Here is a 21,074-nt window from a genome sequence, read left to right on the forward strand (position 1 = left end):
CCAAAGAGCCAACATTGTCCTTGCCTTTCAGTCTTCTGACCGCACCTGGGCTGTGGCCCAGTTGGTTTTTCATGATCTATATACTTGAAAGATGTTATCTGTTTATTTATAAATGTATTGAGTCGACTTTCAGCTCAAATGGAGCCCACTCCCCAAGGTGACTTACAATGAAAACTTAAATCAATGCTAAAACTTTAAGAGATGCTAGAGGGAGAGAGCAATCCTCTGTCCCCTAAACAGTGTCTGGGGCAGGGGGGAATAGGATATTTCAGATTCCTGGATCTGAGTTGGGATACAGAGCTCAGACCCAGGAGTCCAAGGTCCCTTCCCGCTTGCAGCCAGTGTGGAGAGAACTGTTCTGCCTGCCTGTCCAAGATCGCAAAAACGAACTTGGAAAGGAGGAAAAGGGGCAGGGAGGGGACAGCCTCCTTGATTGCTTCCACTTCTTCTCCAGGTCTGCGCTGGATGATCGGATGCATCTTGCAACTAAGAAACTAGAGCTTAAATTTGCTTTTTTTTCCCCTCCTTCCTCCCAATCCCCTTTCCTTCTGTGTCATGTTTTTTTTTAGATTGTAAGCCTGTGGGCAGGGACTGTCTTAAGAAATATTTTTGTAAGCCGCCTTGAGAGCCTTTTTTGGTTAAAGGGCTGGATAAAAGTACTACAATAAAATAAGAGTGTTCAGTAATCAAGGGCACAATCGATAGGATTATGCGGTTTAAAAATGTTAAATGAGAGCATGGGTTCTTTTTGAAATGAGATTGAAGCACTGCTCTGAGCTGTTCTCCCCAGCAGAGGGCACCTCGGATTAATACATGCTCCACTTTTCCCTTCAATTCGCTGGGATAGGGGTGCAGGGGTGGACAGAAGAGGGCAACGAGGATGATCAGAGGTCTAGAAACAAAGCCCTATGAAGAGAGACTGAAAGAACTGGGCATGTTTAGCCTGGAGAAGAGAAGATTGAGGGGAGACATGATAGCACTCTTCAAATACTTAAAAGGTTGTCACACAGAGGAGGGCCAGGATCTCTTCTCGATTCTCCCAGAGTGCAGGACACGGAATAACGGGCTCAAGTTAAAGGAAGCCAGATTCCGGCTGGACATCAGGAAAAACTTCCTGACTGTTAGAGCAGTGCGACAGTGGAATCAGCTACCTAGGGAGGTTGTGGGCTCTCCCACACTAGAGGCATTCAAGAGGCAGCTGGACAACCATCTGTCAGGGATGCTTTAGGGTGGATTCCTGCATTGAGCAGGGGGTTGGACTCGATGGCCTTGTAGGCCCCTTCCAACTCTGCTATTCTATGATTCTATGATTCTATGACAACTTGAAAGCCAAAACATTGGGAGGAGCACAACTCCTGCTAGCTCTAGCCTGCGTAGCCAATGGTAAGGGATGATAGGAGATGTAGGCCCAATATCTGGAGATCCACAAGTAGCCCACCCTTAAGGGATCCACTTCCTCCAAAACCTAATTTAAAAAAAAAAAAAAACTGACCGTGGGTTACCCTTCTGTCTGTGCTATACGATTTCTTTTGAAGTAAATATAGATCTGAAACTGCCAGTTGTCTAACAGTGAGATTTAGATTTTTAGAGAAAAAAATCCCAATTCCCAAAATACAGTACCTGCTCCAGGTCTTTGGGGGGGGGGGCCTTTGGTAAGAAACTTCTAGATGCTCTCAAAGGGTCCCTCCCACTGCCCATTCATTTGCCCTTTTCTTCTTAGCTCAGTCTGTACAGCCATCTAGAGAGCGAAAGAGTAGCGCACCACATCCTTTGCCCTGTGCTGGCCTGGTTTGTAAGAATTCGAGAAATGATCCTCTGTATAGTTTGGCTTCTTGCAAGCAACACCGAAGCAGGTGGTAAGTTCAGCATCTGAAACTTCACAAGTCTAATAAGGCAGAGAAGATGCCTCTCCCTATACTACTAGAGAGGACATCCACAAAGTATGCCTGGGCATGAGGTAGCAAAGGAAGGAAAAAGGAGAGATTAGAGCTGCAATCTTTTACTCGCTTATCTGAGAGTAAGACCCATGGAACTCAATGGGGCTTACTTTTGAGTAGGCATGTGTAGGATCCCGCTGTTAATATTAATTAAAATGGACCCTGCGTGCATGTTAAAATACGCCTTTAAAAGTGTGGCAGACTTTATGGATGATCCCTAGCCAGGGAATGCATCTTTAGTAGGGAGAAAGGCAATACTTTGGCTTGAACAGCGCATAGTTAAATTATGGAACTCACTACCACAAGATGTAGTGACGGACACCAATTTGGATGGCTTTAAAAGGGGGTTGGATAAATTCCTGGAGGCGAAGGCTATCAATGGCTACTAGCCCTGATGGTTGTGTACTATTTCCAGTATTGGAGGCAGTAAGCCAGCGGTTCTCAACCTGTGGGTCGCAACCCCTTTGGGGGTCGAACGACCCTTTCACAGGGGTCGCCTAAGACCATTGGAAAACACATATTTCCGATGGTCATTTATTTGTAATTAGAAATAAATTATTATTATTATTATTTATTTATATAGCACCATCAATGTACATGGTGCTGTACAGAGTAAAACAGTAAATAGCAAGACCCTGCCGCATAGGCTTACAATCTAATAAAATCATAGTAAAACAATAAGGAGGGGAAGAGAATGCAAACAGGCACAGGGTAGGGTAAGCAGGCACAGGGTAGGATAAAACTAACAGTATAAAGTATATAATTACATATTGTTTTTGTGATTAATCACTATGCTTTAATTATGTTCAATTTGTAACAATGAAAATACATCCTGCATATCAGATATTTACATTACGATTCATAACAGTAGCAAAATTACAGTTATGAAGTAGCAACGAAAATAATTTTATGGTTGGGGGTCACCACAACATGAGGAACTGTATTAAAGGGTCGCGGCATTAGGAAGGTTGAGAACCACTGCAGTACGCTTTCATGCACCAGTGGCTGGGGAACATGGGTGGGAGGGTGCTGTTGCACCATGTCCTGCTTGTTCATCCCTGGCCGACGGCTGGTTGGCCACTGTGTGAACAGAGTGCTGGACTAGATGGACCCTTGGCCTGATCCAGCATCAGGGCACTTCTTATGTTCTTAACAGCGGTGGCAAATGCCGAACGACTTTAAGGCGGAACTGAAGTCCTCAGGGGTAAAGAGACTGTGGGGCGAGGGGGAAGAAGTTCAGCACCGGACACGGTCCGCCAGGCTTGTTTTCATGGCAGAGTCTCGGCGTACAGGTAAGCGTGTAATGCTGCGGCCTCCTCCACACATCTCTCCTTCGTGTGGTTCAGGAGGCAGAAAATGTGACCACTTTGAAACGCCTCCTGAAAACATACTTGTTCACCCAGGCTTTCCCTGGGCTGTAAGTAAGTTAATATGCTGCTCCATTTTACTGCTCCTTGATTTGTTTTTTTACTGCAATTTGACGTGTTTTTAATGCATTGTTTTAATGTGTTTTAGTATTGTGAACTGTGGAGAGATTTTATTATACTCAGTAGTACAGGAATGCCGCAAATAAATAAGGAACTAAATAATGTGGGAGTAAGTCCCATTGAACTAGGTGGGACTTAACTTCTGAGTAAGCATGTTTAAGTTTGCAGATGAGTGCCTTAAATCTGAGCCGTAAAGTCTGACGAGAAGGAAATCGGCATAATTAGGACTCGGGATGGGATAGAGAGAGACCTTGTTTGCCTCAGAATCCATAGTAGTGATACTACTTAGTTTGTTCTTTTAATTACATTTCTTTGCTATCCAATAGCTGAAGCTCTCTGGGCAATTCGCAACAAGGAAAACCACAAAATATCGCATGAACTGCAATATAATACGTAAAAGTTTAAAACTACAGTATGAAAATGAAAGCAGAATAAAACCTAGCAGCAATGCAGAGATTTAAACCAACAGCACTAAAATGCCTGGGGAAATTAGTATCTGGTCAAGAGGGCAGGGCTCCTGCAGCTTTAACTGTTGTGATGAAGAGGGAATTTCACCAGGTGCTGCATGCCTGCAAATAACACCTGCTGAAATCCCCGTTTCTATACAACTGTTAAAGATGCAAGAGCCCTGACTTCCTTTCCATATGGTCACCCTAGGGAAAATAAAAAGGTCTTCACCTGATGCTGGAAAGAGAATAATGATTTGGGTAATTTACAGTGTTCACAGTTCTCTCTCTCTCTCTCTCTCTCTCTCTCTCTCTCTCTCTCTCTCTCTCTCTCTCTCTATATATATATCCAAGAACTGTTTAATCTTTAAGGTATGCCAGGGTTGTTATCTCCATCAGTGGTGCAGATAAGTATTTTTAGAACCTGGATTTAAGATGCAATCCTATGCTTATTTTTTATTATTAAAACATTTTTTATTTATTATTAAAACACCCTATATCATTGGGATCTCAATTTAGACAGAAATTTAGACAAAAAAGTCCTACAACTCTTAGTATTCTCTAGTCAGCATTTTTTCCTGTCTAAATATGCATAGGATTCCGCTCTTGATAGTATGAAGGCCCCCTTTAGATGGCCATGTGTATTACTCCAGTTGGAGAGCACACAATAATCAATTCTCTCTTTGCCACCATTCCATGTTTTACAAGTGATTTTGCATTCCTGATTATTAAAGCCAAAATGAAACCTGTTTGCCAAGTCTAATTTTGTTAAAATAGGAGAAATACTCTGAGTATGTAGAGTTTGCCCCCGAGAGGAATGAGTAGGATGCAATCACTAGATAGGCAATATAAAAAGGAAGGTACAAGCTATACAACACATGCCATTTTTGGTAAGAGAGTAGAAGTGGTCACAGATGTACTTCCAGAATAAATCGGGAGAGTCATAATTCCACTTCAAGATACCCGTTAGTAAGATTTCCCAGAAGATAATGGCATGGGACGTGCAAATATATCCATAGCAGCCAGTGGTAATTTTAAACCCTGGACTTAATGATGTTACAAGGGACTTCTTTAAATAGCCATATGTATTCAGTTATGATGGACAACTAACATTTCTCTTTTCCATTCTTTAAAACTGCCTTTATATTCCTGATATATCGAACAACAACAAAACTGTTTGCCAACCCTAATCTAAAATAAAAAATACTCGGAGCATGTGGAGTTTTGCATTTTAAATTCACCATCCTGACTGTAGGAATAAAATGGAATTTGCTTCTGCACTTGCCATTTTCTGGGTGTTCAGGGGGGCTGGGGGGGCTGCAATCATATACGTACTTACCTGGGAGTATCCCCACTGAACGCAGTGGGACTTACTTCTGAGTATTTCACTGTAAATTTCTTATGCTGATCTGTCATTTTGTACATCTAGGTGAAAGATGATGTAACGACTCACAGATTGTACATAAGCTGTGGTGTCAACTTTTCTAATGGAAGAGGTATGTGCATCTCTGCCTTCTGCAACAGAAATGGCCAACCTTTCAAGGTTAAGGCTTCTGTAGCTTTCATAGCTGTGTAAAGGGGGGATTTTTAGCAAGCCATGCTCTTTATTTTATCTAGTTTCTCCTCGTCTTCACATACCATATCAGGGTGGATTTGATTTAAATCATGATTTAAATCACTACTCAGAAAGACTCGATTTAATCATGTGACTTCCCCCCCCCCCCAAAAAAGTGCACTCTTCCTCGCTATAAGCTTAACACAACTTTTATTTTACACAACTCAGGCCTTAGTTAGACCTAAGGTTTATTCCGGGGTCGCCCCTGCCTGCTCCCGGGATCCCCTGTGTGTCATTTACATGAACAGGGATGACCCCGGGACGATCCCGGGATAAACCTTAGATCTAGCTAAGGCCTCAGAGTTACCAAAGATTCATTCTTGCTGGTATAATCTTAATATTTACAACCAGATGAAGGTTTCATTTTTAGAATAACAACTTTTCAGATTAGTTTTACAGTAATATCAAAAAAATACTGATTTGGTTATACTATTAGAAACACATCATAGATAATTATGAAATTATTACGAGTTGAACTATCTCCAGTTTAATAGGTTAATCATTCATATTTGGATAACTTTTCTGCTGTACTTTATTGGAAGGAGAAAAATAATCATTACCTGAATGGATTAATAGAATTCATTTACCAAAAAATTTAAACATTGCGTGAATATACAGCCTTATGCTGCATAATTAAAAACTAATCCTTATTTCATGATGAATAACCTTTGGACTATAATGTATCTTAAATAGAAAACTATTTTAGATAGCTTTTTCCTCAAAAAGCATTTTATTTAAAAAAATGTGATTTAAATAAAAATCTGATTTTTTGATATATATTTTTTTAAAAAATCATTGGTTTTTATCTAACCTCTTCCATATTATGTTCTCATACATATATGTATGTGTCAGGCTGCATTTTGGGGTTCAATTTTTAAAAAAGATTATTTGTACTTCTGCATATCTTAAGTTCCAGCATGCTGATACCTCCTTCTTGTTTCTTGGGGAGCCTGTTTTGGCTGCAATCCTGTTGGCACTCAGCCATTTGAGTTTACTATTAGAAGGAATGATTCTCTTTGTGTGCATGTATAAACTTCCTGTGTATTATCACGCGCCCACACCAACTACTTTTAAAGAGAAGTCCTCATGCCATCTCTGTGCTTTTTCCATCGACCCAGGCTCCCAAACCAACACTCCAGGATGAACTGGAATGGTGCATCTCTCAGCTGGAGACCGGCCTTCTGCGTCTCAACCCAACTCCCAAGCAAGGTGTGTTGCCTTTGCCCCCTCCTCCGCCCCAAGGTATCTGCTGTAACCCTAAATTCTCACCCAGTCACCTTCCTAACACGACATTTCTTCTGGGAAAATCAACACGTTTGGACTAGCTTTTCTAGCCAACCAGAATCTGTTATCATCAGCAGGACCTTGTCCCTGACCTCATGCTACTGTTTTGAACCACAGCATGGGATCGGGGGGGGGGGGGAAGCTCCTGTAACACTCTCCAGCTATAAGTTTGGAGCTAAGGGTGGGGGGAGAAAATAAGCTTTTCCCCACACACAACGGTGCTGTTTGTGGAAGATGCATAAATGGACCTTGAGCTCAAATTCCAGCATGCTTGTGGACTCTGTCTCAGGACAAATTATCTCAAAAGACTCAGTTTCCTTTCTGTAAAGCGGGATAAATATTGACCTACCTCCCAGGGTTGCTGTGAAGGGGACAGAGAGGAGGACAGCAAAGCACTTTGCCTGGCAAAGGTGTTGCAAATATCCATTGTGCCATAGGTCTAGCATGGCTCAATGACTACCTGTTGCATGTTCTTTGTATTTTCTTCCGATTCTCGAGAGTAGCGGAGGAGACCCACCGCATCCTCGGGGTGCTGCGTTCACGCAAGGCTCCTCTTGTGAAAAAGCGGCAGGTGATGCACCGCGTCTTTGGGGACTACCGGCTCAAGATGGCGGAGGAGAGGAAGACAGCCTCACAAACAGGTGAGGTGGCAAGCCGTGCCCTCTAGCATAACTCAACAGCATTATGCCAGTTCCTCCGCACCTTTCATCCTCCATTTGCATCAGAAAGCGAAGTCAACATCTCCCATAGCATTAGAATTCGGAATCTCTCAGCAAAACTGAGTGGCAAGAGATTCAGGACACGCAAAGACAGGCGTCGATAATCTGTGTATAATGTTTTATCTCACTCTTCAGTTGTAGTTGTAACACTGCTCTCAAATTTTATGGGACGGTATGTTTTTTACTCCTGCGTTTCTTGGTTTTATGATAGCTTTTTATGATGTTTTTATTGGCCGACTCCCTAGAGAAGCATGAGCCAACCACAAGGAGATGGGACCCATCCCTACGAGAATATCCTAAGGGCAGAATCTTTTCTGTGGTTCACATCCCTCTGTAAGCCCCAGCCTCGGTGACCTTTATAGATGTGGAGCAGGGGTGCAGATCCTTTTTCAGCCCACGGGCCAAATTCCATTCCAGAGAAGATTTCAGGGGGCTCATTCCAGTGGTGGGCAGGAACAAAATGCCAGAAAATACCAGCGTATTTTCATCTTATTGCTAAATTGAAATGCCTGCCCCCTTCTGTTGTTTCCCTACAGGCATGAGGCCTGAGAAGACGCAAATACAACCAGGAGATACTCTCAGTTCAGGCAGCGTGGTGTACAGAAAACAATCCAGCCACCCCTCTGCAGCATCGACGTCATGGTTTGCTCCGTCGCATAACAGCTTTCAGTTTGACTTCGTTGTTTCTGAGAGAACCTCAGAAGGTATCAGTGGGACCACAGCAGAAGCACGTGGCGTAGATGACTCCAGAGAGCGGCCCACTGGTAACGGTCCCTCTGGGACACTGGATTTTTCCACTGGAACACAGAGCCCCAAATTTGCTTTCAACTTTGTCATCCCAGATGCTTCCCCATCTCTATCGGTTGCTGCAGACCCAGGCTCAGAGGCTGAAGTGGAAGCAGCTGCAGAAGTTGCCTCCTTACCCAAAAGAGCCGTAGTGCCGCCAGAGAGATCAAACTTTCCGAAACCTGATAGGCCAAATGTGATGGACAATGCAGGTGGAGGAGACGGAGAATGCCTTACGCAAGAGGTGCCTAAATCGGAGGCTGCCCAAGTAGGTATGGAGCCTCTGGCTGCTTGTTTTAATTCAGTCTTGGAAATAGGCATGAGCCAACTCACCTACGGTGAGCTGAGAATTGATCCAGGCAAAGGTGCTTTCAAAGGGAAAAAAAACCACCAGTTTCTGTAAAATACAAAGGATTCCCTTGGGGATGTTTAGGCAGGCTAAATATTTGCAGGGTAATATTTTTTTTGTGGACTTAGTTTCAAGGCTGCACCTGAATATAAGTGCTTAATTTATTCAAATTAGCTAAATTTCCAATTTTCCTTTTAAAAATACATCTTTAGTCCCAGGACTGGTTTTTGTTTCCATTACTTACCGGTGTCAGTGGACTTATTGGAGTAACAATCACATGGAATAAAAGATGCTAAAGGGGGGTTTTTTTCTTTGCTTGTAACGCCTTTCAGATGAATCAAATTATATGCAAACTGATTTACATATAATGGATTTCATTGGTTAAAAGGCAAGTGATTTAAGTACAAATTATTTAATTGGTCTGCAGCCCTGACGGGAACTAAAGAAACGAAGTTGGCAGCGACAGCTGTTGGGTCATCCAAGAGGAAAAAGAAAAAGAAACAACCAGTTTTAAAGGTAGTACACAGTGACAGTGTAAGGGGAGACAGCAAGATCCATAGCAAAGATACATCTGACCAAGCTGAGAAGTGTCAGGTAGGTAAAGGACACTGTCTTTGCGGGATATGACTAAATTTCTGTGTAAACATTTTCAGATTTATACCACCGATGGCTGTGGTTGGTGACAGCTGGGGAATCAGTGATGCAGACTGCGCACCTGAGCCCATGATAGTTAGTTTCCATGCTTTGTTCTGGATGCAAAACATGAAAGGGTAGAAGGCTGCAGGGTTTTCCATTCATATGTTCAAGGTTTGCGTTATGGGTATGCTGCAACCAATCCTACTTTCCTACCAAGCATACCTGTTGGATGAACACTGTGTAAAAAAGTGCAACTCTGCCCACAAGTAAGTTCCACTGAGCTCAAGTGGGTTTACTCTTAGGTAAGAGGGTATAGGAATGCAGCCTTTAGGCGTACCTCTGAAATTGTGATGTGTGAAGTCCTACGCTGGGGACCCAGGGCGGACGGATTGCACAAAAGGACAGACCCGTTAAGTCTCTGCTCTGAAAACAGGTTTATTAGTGGCCCATATTGAACAAGGGACGAGGGCGAGACTGCTGCCATTGCGGCTTCTCAGAGTGACCTTTCCTTGTCTCCCATTTGCACTATTTGAAACTGGAATTCAGTACCATGGAGAGTGGCTACAAGACTGAAGACCTTTTCGGTGGTGGCACCCCCAGTTGCAGAAAGCTCTCCCTAAAGTAGGAGTCCCTAACGGGGCGCCTGTGGGCACCTCCACTGGCACACATGAAGCCCTCTATTCCTTGCCTCCTTCCCATTTTTTTTAAAAATAAAACCCTTTGAAAGTGTTAGAGTAGTCTTCTTTCTCTCCCTTTCTAGCCCTGATCTTTCTTTTCCATCTATCCTTTTGCTTCACTATTTCCCCCTCCCTCCCACCCTCTAGCCTCACTGTTCTCCCTTCCTCTTTAGCTCACTTTTGAGTAGCCAGGCCTCCACTCAAATTCCCAAATATACCATTGGGTCCAAAAAGTCTGGGGACACCCGCCCTAGAGAGAGGCTCCCCATGCTCATACATGAACATCTTCCAAACCTTTTTATTCTTCCAGGCCTTTAAACATGAGATTATTTATTTATTTATTTATTTATTTATTACATTTCTATACCGCCCAATAGCCGGAGCTCTCTGGGTGGTTCACAAAAATTAAAAACATTCAAAGTATAAAACAACAGTATTAAAACCATAATATAAAATACAATATAAAAGCTCAACCAGATAAAAACAGCAGCAATGCAAAATTACAAATTTAAAACACCATGTTAAAATGTATTTATAGATTGTTAAAATGTTGGGAGAATAAAAAGGTCTTCACCTGGCGTCTAAAAGCATATAATGTAGGTGCCAAGCGAACCTCCTTAGGGAGCTCATTCCACAGCCGGGGGGGCCACAGCAGAGAAGGCCCTCCTCCTGGTAGCCGCCTGCCTCACTTCCTTTGGCAGGGGCTCACAGAGAAGGACCCCTGAGGATGACCTTAGGGTCCGGGCAGGTACATATGGGAGGAGGCGTTCCTTCAGATAACCTGGCTCCAAGCCGTTTAGGGCTTTAAATGTTAATTTAAATGTTAATTTTAAAGACTTTTATTTTGAAGATTAATGTTATTATTATTGGTCTCTACTTCTGATAGCTCTTGGTTATTTTTGATGACCATTGGTGATGGCCACCAATTTGGATGGCTTTAAAAGGGGGTTGGATAAATTCCTGGAAGAGGAGGCTATCAAGGGCTGCTAGTCCTGATGGCTATGTGCTACCTCAAGTATCAGAGGCAGTAATTCTCAAAATACCAGAACCAGGGGACATACCATGAAGGTGATTGGTGGGAGATCCAGGACAAATAAAAGGAAGGACTTCTTCACACAGTGCATAGTTAAGTTATGGAACTCACTACCACAAGATGTAGTGATGGCCACCAATTTGGATGGCTTTAAAAGGGGGTTGGATAAATTCCTGGAGGTAAAGGCTATCAATGGCTAGTAGCCCTGATGGCTGTGTGCTATCTCCAGTATTCGAGGCAGTAAGCCTGTGTGCACCGGTTGTTGTAGAACATGGGTGGGAGGGTGCTGTTGCACCATGTCCTGCTTGTTGGTCCCTGGCCGATTGGCCACTATGTGAACAGAGTGCTGGACTAGATGGACCCTTGGTCTGATCCAGCATAGCACTTCTTATGTTCTTATGTACACCAGTTGCTGGGGAACATGGGTAGGAGGGTGGCTTTACACCCGTGTCCTCCTTGTGGTTCCCTGGTCGGCAGCTGGTTGGCCGCAGTGTGAACAGAGTGTTAGACTGGATAGACTCTTGGTCTGATCCAGCAGGGCTCTTCTTATATTCTTACTTTTAGCCTTTACGAGGTTGTTCTACCGCTCCTTATTTGAATAGGTGATAGATTGAGGTTGGCGTTCTACGTTTTTTATCCTCCCTGCTGGTTTTGGATGTGTTATTGCTCATATTTGATTGCACCGTTGTATTTCAGTTTTAGTTTTGTTCTTAAGTTTAAATCTTGCATCGCACCGGAACTCTGTTATGCAGCAACTAACAAATAAAAACAAAAAAGCAAACAAATAAGCAACAAAAAGCCGGAAGGAAGCAAGATGCTAGAAGTACCCATCCAGGCTGGCTTAACCAACTTGTTTACACTGTCTCACTTCTCTCTCCCCTCCAAACTTTTAATGTAATAGTCCGATGAACAGATGAAGAGGGAGGTGGACTGGTGTGTGGAACAGCTGGAGCTTGGCCTGAAATCTCAGAAGTCGACTCCCAAGCAGAGTGAGTCAAGGGGCTTGGGAAGATGGGCCGGGTGGGAGGAACCGGGAAAGGGGAAGTGTGGAATATTACATAGCGAGGCTTCTGCGGCCCCGTTCAGAAGACACCTTAAACCATGGCTTTAACCATGGTGGTTGTCGTGTTTCTCAGAAAACTGCTTTTGATGGGAGGCAAATTATGAGGCTTGCTAAGTAATCCACAAAGCTTTTATTAAGTAACAAATGTCTCTTCTACCTGAAGAAAGTCTAACCTCTTGGAAACCTCCCCCTAGGCAAAACTATGCAAACTAAGCAAGACAATTGTCCGCTCAAGAAGAATAGGAAGCCACTTTCCAAACGCCTGTAACTTCAGAGAGCCTGGTGCGGAGGCAGGTTCTCGCGTAATCGAACTGACTTTCTCACACCTTCCTTCCGCCCTGTGTGTTTGAGCTTCCGGTGGACCCTAGCATAAGCTAGCTTGTCTGGACGCTCAGCTCCGGAAGAAGGCTTACTTCCCACTGAGTGTGTAGGATTTGGCCTTGAGGAGTTAAGCTCTGGAGAGGGCTGACTCCCAGCTGGGGAATCGCCCGTAAGAGCTTCCTCCCCCACTGGTACAGGCTGGCTGGTGCCTGGTGCTGCGTCTTCTAGTTCTGAATCTGATTCTGATTGATTACCTGAAACATCTTCTCCCAAAACAGGTGCAGTAGAGTTAGACATGACAGTGGTTAAGTCAGAAAGCCAAGCTGTGTTCAGAAGACACCTTAAACCATGGCTTTAGCCACAGTGAATAAGGCTTTTTGCCTTATTCACCATGGTTAAAGCCATGGATTAAGGTGTCTCCTGAACACTGCCCGTCTCTTTCTGGCTTAACCACCATGGGGCCAGATAAGGTGATGCATGACAGTTACATTCTGTAGAATTCGGTCCTCAAAACTGCACCTTCACCATTCCTGTCGCTTTGGAGTTAAGGAAGTAAAGATGGACCTTGTTATAGTGGGATCTGTGTCCCTCTAGATGTTTTTGGCCTACAACTTCCATCATCCTGGACCGTTGCTTTAATGTGGATCCCTGCACTGAGCAGGGAGTTGGACTCGATGGCCTTATAAGCCCCTTCTAGCTTAATTATTCTATGATTGGCCATGGTGGCTGGGGCTCATGGGAGTTGTAGTCCCACAACACCTGGAGGGCCAGAGGTTGCCCATCCCTGACTTAGAGCTCACCCAGTGGAGATGCAGTATCCCTGTTTCTCATTATTCTTTCACTGAGGAAAAGAAGAAAGAAAGCTCAGTAATTGTACTTCTGTGAACGTACCTTCCTGTTTTTGCCATCCTTTTCTCTCCACCCCACCCCCGCCGCCCATTTCATCACGGCAGCATTTCTCAATCTGGTGTCCTCCAGACGTTTTGGACTCCCAACTCCTAGCCAATGGTCAGGAATGGTGGGGTCCCAAGTTTGGGGAAGTTCTGGGTCGTGGACATAGACTGGATTTCTGGGGATGGGGGGACACACCTGGTTTTTTCACCGCTGTCACAGAACGGACCTTATTTATTAATGTATGTGTGTGTTAGCAGAACTCGGGCTACAGGTCACTGAACCTGGAGCTAAAGAGTTAATGTGTACCTGAACAAGGTGGGAGGGAATTGCCAGGATGTTTGTTTTCCCCTTTCCTGTCTCCTCCCCTCTACTTCCTCCTCCTTGTTGTTGCCTCATGGGTTGCTGACCACATGGCTGAACTGAGCCATCCCACCCTAGGATGGAAAGCTACTTATTCCTAAAGTAAAGTTTCTTTCAAACCAACACTGGAGTGTTTCTTTTGTCGACACACGTGGCTACTCACAGGGAGGACAATAGTATGTGAAAGGGTTTTTTAAGACGTCTTATGGGACAATGGCCTCTCTAGGTGACTAACGAAAGATATAACATATAAAGCACACATTCTAAGAACACGATCCCACAGGAAACACAGATGACAAGCAACAAAACAGGAAACCTACAAGGAGTAACAATAACAAATTAACCAACCCACTCCCTCTTGTGTGGAATTCTTTATCTATAGGGAGGAAATAGTTGATCACTCTGCTGCTTTTCTTTTATTTATAAGGGAACTGAGGTTGTTGGGGTTTTTTTGAGGTGGTGTTCGTTTCTTGTATGGTTTCTTAACTGTTTCGAAAGCCAGCGCTGAAGGGGAACATGTCAGTTTCGTAATCCTTAGTATATATCAGCCTTCCCCAATCTGGTATCCAGATGTGGTGGACTACAACTTCTCCCATTATCTCCACCCAGTATGGGTCATTCTCTGAGTGTGCATCCTTCCTAACCAAAATGATGCCACCTACACACAAGAAAGTAGACTCAGGAGGCCCTAAAGTTTGCAGAACTACAAAAAGAAAGAAAAAAATAGGGGCAAAAGAAGCCTATTAGGGTGGGTGGGTGGGTGGGTGGGGAGAGACAATACAGCTAAATGGGAACTGAGCATGCTGAGTGGCCACGGAATTCTGCAGGGGGAGGGGGCGGTCGTGGGAAATGAGGCGCCCTCAGCACTGCAACAATTTGTTGCAGTTTCCACTCGTAATACTAATGTGAGTAAGCTCCTTTGCCGTATTTCAGTGGATGAGGCGCTCCGGGCCATCAAGACGTTGCGCAGCGAAAAGGCAGTGCTGGCGAAAAAGCGCCAGCTGATGCGGGCCATGTTTGGCGACTACAGAATGAAGATGGCCGAGGAAAGGCAGAAGCAACTGAAACTCATGCAAGCAGGTAAGGAAAAGCCAGGGTGGCCCTTCGGGAGCAGGATAAGAATGGGCAAACAGAGTTTGAGCCGCTGCAGCAGCGTATCGGAACTGTCATTTAGCCGCAGCCATTCCATCAGGCTGCCACAGAGGGAGAGGGGGAACTGTAGGGCCACCAGTGGAAGCTGGTGGCTGGTGAATCCGTTCCGGGTTTCAGCCTGAACCAGTCAGAACTCTAAAGCAGCTATCCAAGGTGTGGAAGCTGCTTTAGAGTTCTGATTGAAACCTGGAACGGATTCACCTCCCCATTGACATCGGAGCCACCAGCCTCCACTGAGGGCCATTTTATCAACTCTGCTGAGAGACCAGCTCCGTCGGCTTCCTCCTCTCCCAGTTTCCATTCCAGCTGGCTATTATAAGAGCCCTGTACCTTTAAGTACACCACCTCTGCTACAAGACATGCTCTCCTGCACGGTCGGGTTATTAGTCTGGCAATGTGACTGCCTTAACTTACCCCATCTGTCTGCACTTCACTGTACCTACCTTCTTGCTTCCTGATACTGGTCTTGGCCAGGCCATTTCTGGCTGATCCCGTCCTGCGCATGTCTTACTTCCCTGCCTACTTGCTATCTCTCTCCCCATTTCTTCTCCTAATTCCTTTCTCACCATATCTGTTCCCCATGGCTCACTCCAAGCTCATCTCTCCCAACCTAATTCCTATTCGGTGTCTCCCCCCCTCACAGCTGCCTTTCTCGTGCTCCTTATGGAACTGTCGCTCTATTGCTTCCAAGGCCCCTGTCATCCAGGACTTGTTCTTCTCTAGATCTCTCCACCTCCTTGCTCTTACTGAAACCTGGCTTCCTGCCCATGACACCGCCATCTCTGCTGCCCTCTCTCTTGGAGGACTCTCTTTCTCTCACTCGAGTCGCCCAGAGGGTCGAGGTGGTGGTGTGGGTCTTTTATTATCGAGTTTGTGCCAGTTCCAGCCTCTTCCCATTCCACCTTCACACTGTTTCTCCTCCTTTGAGGCACATGTGGTGAGACTCTTCACTCCGCTGCGACTGCGGGTTGCAGTTCTCTACCGCCCCCCTGGCTCATCCTCTAAATTTCTCTCTGACCTCGACTCGTGGCTGTCCTTTCTCCTCTCTGACAACTCTCCTACTCTGATTTTAGGTGACTTCAATATCCATGTAGATGACCCTCACGATGCTGCAGCTCTACGATTTCGCTCCTTATCTTCCTCTTACGATCTTAAGCTCTGGTCTGAAGCACCCACACATTCCCTTGGACACTGTCTGGATCTTGTCCTCACTCGGAACTGCTCTGTCCTGGACTTTTCTATCGCTGACTTTCCTCTGTCAGATCATCATCTAGTCTCTTTCAATATTACTCACAATCCCCCTCCTTCACGTCCCGCTTCTCGCCCTTGTCGTGACCTGCATTCTATCAACTACGAGGCTTTTTCTCAGTCCTTAGCCTCCTCTCTTCCTTCTGTCTACACAGCCGTCTCCTTGGACTCAGCCGTCTCCTCCTTTAACTCCTCCTTATCTTCAACTCTTGATAATCTTGCTCCATCTACAACTCGGATAGTTCGCCCCTCTCAACCCCAACCGTGGCTCACCTCTTTCCTCCGCTACCTTCGCTCTTGTTCCCGGGCAGCCGAACGCCTGTGGCGTAAGACCAAGGACTGGGCGGACTTTGTCCACTACAAATTTGTTCTCTCCTCTTTCTCTTCTGCCATTTCACTGGCCAAACAGCAGCACTACTCAACGTTGATCCAGTCAAATGCTAAGCACCCTCAGCGGCTCTTCGCGTCCTTCAATTCTCTTCTGAAGCCTAATCCGCCATCTCTCCCCGCCTCCCTGTCTGCCAACGACTTTGCCTCTTTCTTCAATGCTAAAATCCAAACTATACGCTCCGATCTAGCCAACTCTGCTCCGCTTCCAGCTCCTGTCCCTCACCTGTCAGCTCCTCCTTCAACTCTCTCGGCATTCCCTTCGGTCTCAGCTGATGAACTGTCTAAAATACTGCGCTCATCGAAGCCTTCCACTTGTTCCCGTGATCCGATTCCCTCTCGCGTCTTTATTAATCTTATCCCCGCTATCCTCCCGTCCTTGCTTCACATCATTAATTCTTCTCTGTCCTCTGGTTCATTTCCTTCTGCTTTTAAACATGCTACAGTCTCTCCCATTCTCAAAAAACCCACTCTTGATCGACTATCCCTGTCTAACTACCGACCTGTCTCCCTCTTGCCCTTTGTCTCAAAGATCCTGGAACGTCTGGTCTACTCTCGTTGTCTTGACTTTCTCTCTAATAACTCTGCTCTGGATCCCTTTCAATCTGGCTTCCGTCCTTTGCATTCCACTGAAACAGCCCTTACCAAGATCACCAATGATCTTCTTACTGCCAAGTCTAAAGGCCATTATTCTGTTCTTATTCTCCTTGATCTAACCGCAGCCTTTGACACGGTTGATCACGATCTTCTCTTAGATTCCCTCCACGACCTTGGACTCTGTGGCTCTGTCTATAACTGGTTCGCCTCCTATCTAGAGGGTCGCTCTTTCAGCGTGTCGGCTAACGGCAGCTCGTCCTCCTCTTTTCCCCTTTCAGTTGGGGTTCCGCAAGGCTCGGTGCTTGGCCCGTTGTTGTTCTCTCTATACATGCTGCCCTTGGGCAAGCTCATTCAATCTCACGGCCTCCAATATCACCTGTATGCCGATGATACACAATTATATCTTTCATCTCCGGAACTCTCTCCAGATGTTCACGATCGTATCTCGGCATGTCTTTTAGATATCTCAGCCTGGCTGCTTCATCGTCGTTTGAAACTTAACATGGCAAAGACTGAACTGCTAGTTTTTCCTCCTAAACCTTCTCCTCACCTCTCATTCTCCCTTACTGTCAACGATGTCACGCTTACTCCGGTCAAGGAAGCTCGTAGTCTTGGCTTTATATTTGACTCCTCGCTCTCCTTTACTCCTCACATCGAGGCAGTAGCTAAATCCTGTCGTTTCTTCCTGTATAATATTGCCAGGATTCGACCATTTTTGTCTGTCTCTTCTGCCAAGACTCTCGTTCACGCACTGGTTATCTCTCGGTTGGACTACTGCAACCTTCTTCTCTCTGGCCTTCCTTCGTCTCACATCAGTCCGCTGGTCTCTGTCCACCACTCTGCCGCTAAGATCATCTTCTTGGCCCGCCGCTCTGACCATGTCACTCCACTTCTGAAATCTCTTCATTGGCTTCCAATTCACTTCAGAATCCAATATAAACTTCTCCTACTGACCTTCAAAGCTCTTCACTGCCTAGCTCCTGCCTATCTCTCCTCTCTCATCTCACACTATCGCCCCGCTCGGGCTCTCCGCTCCTCCGATGCCATGCTTCTCGCCTGCCCAAGGACCTCCACTTCCCTTACTCGGCTTCGTCCTTTTTCTTCTGCTGCCCCTTACGCCTGGAACGCTCTTCCAGAACACTTGAGAACTACAAACTCAATCACTGCTTTTAAGACTCAGCTCAAAACTTTTCTTTTCCCTATAGCCTTCAAATATTGAGTTTGTTCTGACTTTACACTGTTGGTTTTGCCCTACCCTGTGCCTGTTTACACTTCCCTGTGCCTGTTTGCATTCTCCTTCCCTCCTTATTGTTTACTACAACTTATTAGATTGTAAGCCTATGCGGCAGGGTCTTGCTATTTACTGTGTTTTCTGTACAGCACCATGTACATTGATGGTGCTATATAAATAAATAATAATAATAATAATAATTAAGAACTAGTCCCTGAGTTTGCTTTCCTCTCCCTATCTCTCCCTTCCTTTTGTGTCATGTCTTTGAGATTGTAACTCTGCAATCAGGAACTGTGTTGTTCGTTACTGATCTTGTGTAAGCTGCCCTGGGGACCTATTTCAGCTGACAAGCGGGGTAAAAAGAAAAACGGCGCCGTTTCTGATTGGGTCCAAAACCGGACAACCCAAGTGGTGTACAGCTGCACAGGGCCGTCTCCAGCTTTCGGCAGTCTTTACAGCGCAAGCCTCTGCATGTCCGTTCAGAGCTTTTGGGATGCTCAACCACAAAAACTCAACCACAAAAACTCACATTTGAAGTGAAAGATAAACCAACATTTTTATATATTTCTACTGTGGGTGAGTCATATTTACATCAATCCTACATATGCTGTCTGAGGATAGCATATAATGTTTATATGCTATCTAAACATTATATGCTATCCTCATTCTATAACATTATGATTATTATGAACATTATATAACACTATGATTATATAATGTTCATAATCAGGCATACAAAAATGATATGGTCTTTTTGTTGATACACACCTTTAACACAAAAAAATAAATCCAACAGAGCAGAACCCTCTAATGCGTAGGTAAATCAAAAAAAGTTCAAACCAAAATAACATACAATGTATCAGCAATTAAATAACAATAACAGCATTTTACAGAACAGCATGTGATATGTTTTTTTTAAAAAAAGTACAATATTGTTGTTGTTTATTCATTCAGTCGCTTCCGACTCTTCGTGACTTCATGGACCAGCCCACGCCAGAGCTTTCTGTCGGCCGTTGCCACCCCTAGCTCCCTCAAGGTCAAGTCTGTCACCTCCAGAATCTCATCCATCCATCTTGCCCTTGGTCAGCCCCTCTTCCTTTTGCCTTCCACCTTCCCTAGCATCAGCCTCTTCTCCAGGGTGTCCTGTCTTCTCATTATATGGCCAAAGTACTTCAGTTTTGCCTTTAATACCATTCCCTCAAGTGAGCAGTCTGGCTTTATTTCCTGGAGTATAGACCCACCCAACAAATTCAATATTCTAGGCGTCTAAGTAGACAGGTGTCCGGTACAGTGCCCGTTTCGAGATGTCTTTGTCAGTTGAACACTTATTCCTAGAAGGAGCCGTGGCTGTATCTTTGGGGTGAAGCCCTCCCAACAACACTGTCTTGTAGTTCTCATGTATAGATCAGCCAAATAATGCTCTCAACCGCATTTTTTCCACATGCTGTTCTGCAAAATGCTGTTGTTGTTATTTTAATTGCCGATACATTGTATATTATTCTTGTTTGAACTTTTTTTGATTTACCTACGCATTGGAGGCTTCTGCCCTGTTGGATTTTTTTTTAATATGTGTTAAGGGTTGTATACCAACAAGAAGAGCATATCTTTCTGTATGCCTGATTATGAACGTTATATAATAGTATCCTCAGACAGCATATGTCGGAGTGATGTAAATATGACTCACCCACAGTAGAAATAGATAAAAATGTTTGTTTATCTTTCACTTCAAATGTGAGTTTTTGTGGATGAGTGCTAAGCACCCCAATTGTGTCCTGTTATTACTAATCATCCTCAGGGGTCCTTCTCCGCAAGCCCCTGCCAAAGGAAGTGAGGCAGGTGGCTACCAGGAGGAGGGCCTTCTCTGCAGTGGCACCCCGGCTGTGGAATGAGCTCCCTAAGGAGGTTCGCTTGGCATCTACATTATATGCCTTTAGACGCCAGGTGAAGACCTTTTTATTCTCCCAGCATTTTAACAGTCTATAAATAAATTTTAACTTGGTGTTTTAAATTCGTAATTTTGCATTGCTGCTGTTTTTACCTGCTTGAGCTTTTATATTGTATTTTATATTATGGTTTTATGCTGTTGTTTTATACTTTGAACGGTTTTAATTTTTGTGAACCGCCCAGAGAGCTCCAGCTATTGGACGGTATAGAAATGTAATAAATAAATAAATAAACCACAGCCTTCAGTTTACTGTACATTCAGAGCTTTTCGCATTGATCCATTCTTTCTGTTTCCTCCTCCCCTGTCAGCTTCGAAAGCGGCTCACATCACAGAAGTGGCTGACGGGGCCCACAGGAAGAGCAGCCGGGTTTTCCGCAAGTCCGCGGAAACGGCCAAAAGAGACCAGAGCCCCACAGATTCCTTTCTTTACCCTCCTGCCACCTCAGCTTGTTCTGGGACAGCCGACGCTTGCTCTTTGGTCTTTGCACCTTCCCAAGAGGAGTTCCGCTTTAATTTTTTCTAAAGAAGCTTGTTGGATGCTTTGGGGTTGATTTTTCAGTGGATCCTGAACACTTCGTGGAAGTTCCCTTTTAAAAACTAACAGCACCTACCCCAAAAGCTGAGTGTCAGGTACGGCCTGAAAAAACAAATGGAAACACTTGTACAGTGTAAAAAGCCTGCCCCAAAGCCTGGGGGAGTAGAGATGGACGTGATGTAGTGACCGACTGAACAGATCAAGGATTTTTTTTCCAACCTTGAGTGAAATACACAATAAATAGGTTTCCAGAACTTGCCTCTTTCATTCTTCTTTTGAAATCTGCTTTAAGTCAGTCTTAAACGTGTGATTTGAATTATGCAGGAAGAAGGCGAGAGAAGAAAGTGTCCCAAGTTGTGTGTTGTGGTCGTG

The 21,074-nt window shown here is 44.7% G+C and overlaps 1 protein-coding gene across 2 annotated transcripts; it reads left to right on the plus strand.

Annotated features, from left to right (window-relative positions):
* Positions 1-3,203: 3,203 nt before the first annotated feature.
* C17H8orf33 (chromosome 17 C8orf33 homolog) lies at positions 3,204-20,955 on the plus strand. 2 transcript variants are annotated; one of them, XM_063142925.1, is made up of 9 exons: positions 3,204-3,229; positions 5,300-5,366; positions 6,604-6,694; positions 7,273-7,410; positions 8,025-8,546; positions 9,051-9,217; positions 11,871-11,958; positions 14,541-14,687; positions 20,476-20,955. In XM_063142925.1, the coding sequence occupies exons 2-9, from the start codon at positions 5,358-5,360 to the stop codon at positions 20,688-20,690; spliced, it is 1,377 nt and encodes a 458-aa protein (XP_062998995.1). In that variant the 5' UTR covers positions 3,204-3,229; positions 5,300-5,357; the 3' UTR covers positions 20,691-20,955. The 2 variants fall into 2 exon arrangements, with proteins under 2 accessions (XP_062998995.1, XP_062998996.1); XM_063142926.1 differs by lacking the exon at positions 3,204-3,229 and adding an exon at positions 3,340-3,358.
* The last annotated feature ends 119 nt before the right edge of the window (positions 20,956-21,074 follow it).

The sequence above is a fragment of the Elgaria multicarinata genome, chromosome 17 (assembly GCF_023053635.1).
Source record: "Elgaria multicarinata webbii isolate HBS135686 ecotype San Diego chromosome 17, rElgMul1.1.pri, whole genome shotgun sequence".
NCBI classification, from domain to species: domain Eukaryota; kingdom Metazoa; phylum Chordata; class Lepidosauria; order Squamata; family Anguidae; genus Elgaria; species Elgaria multicarinata.

What these genes read in the sequence shown, in the direction of transcription:
- C17H8orf33 (XM_063142925.1), top strand. An exon ending in CAACCCAACTCCCAAGCAAG is followed by an intron (nt 6,695 to 7,272) that starts GTGTGTTGCCTT and finishes TCTCGAGAGTAG; the next exon opens with CGGAGGAGACCCACCGCATC. An exon ending in ACTGAAACTCATGCAAGCAG is followed by an intron (nt 14,688 to 20,475) that starts GTAAGGAAAAGC and finishes CTCCCCTGTCAG; the next exon opens with CTTCGAAAGCGGCTCACATC.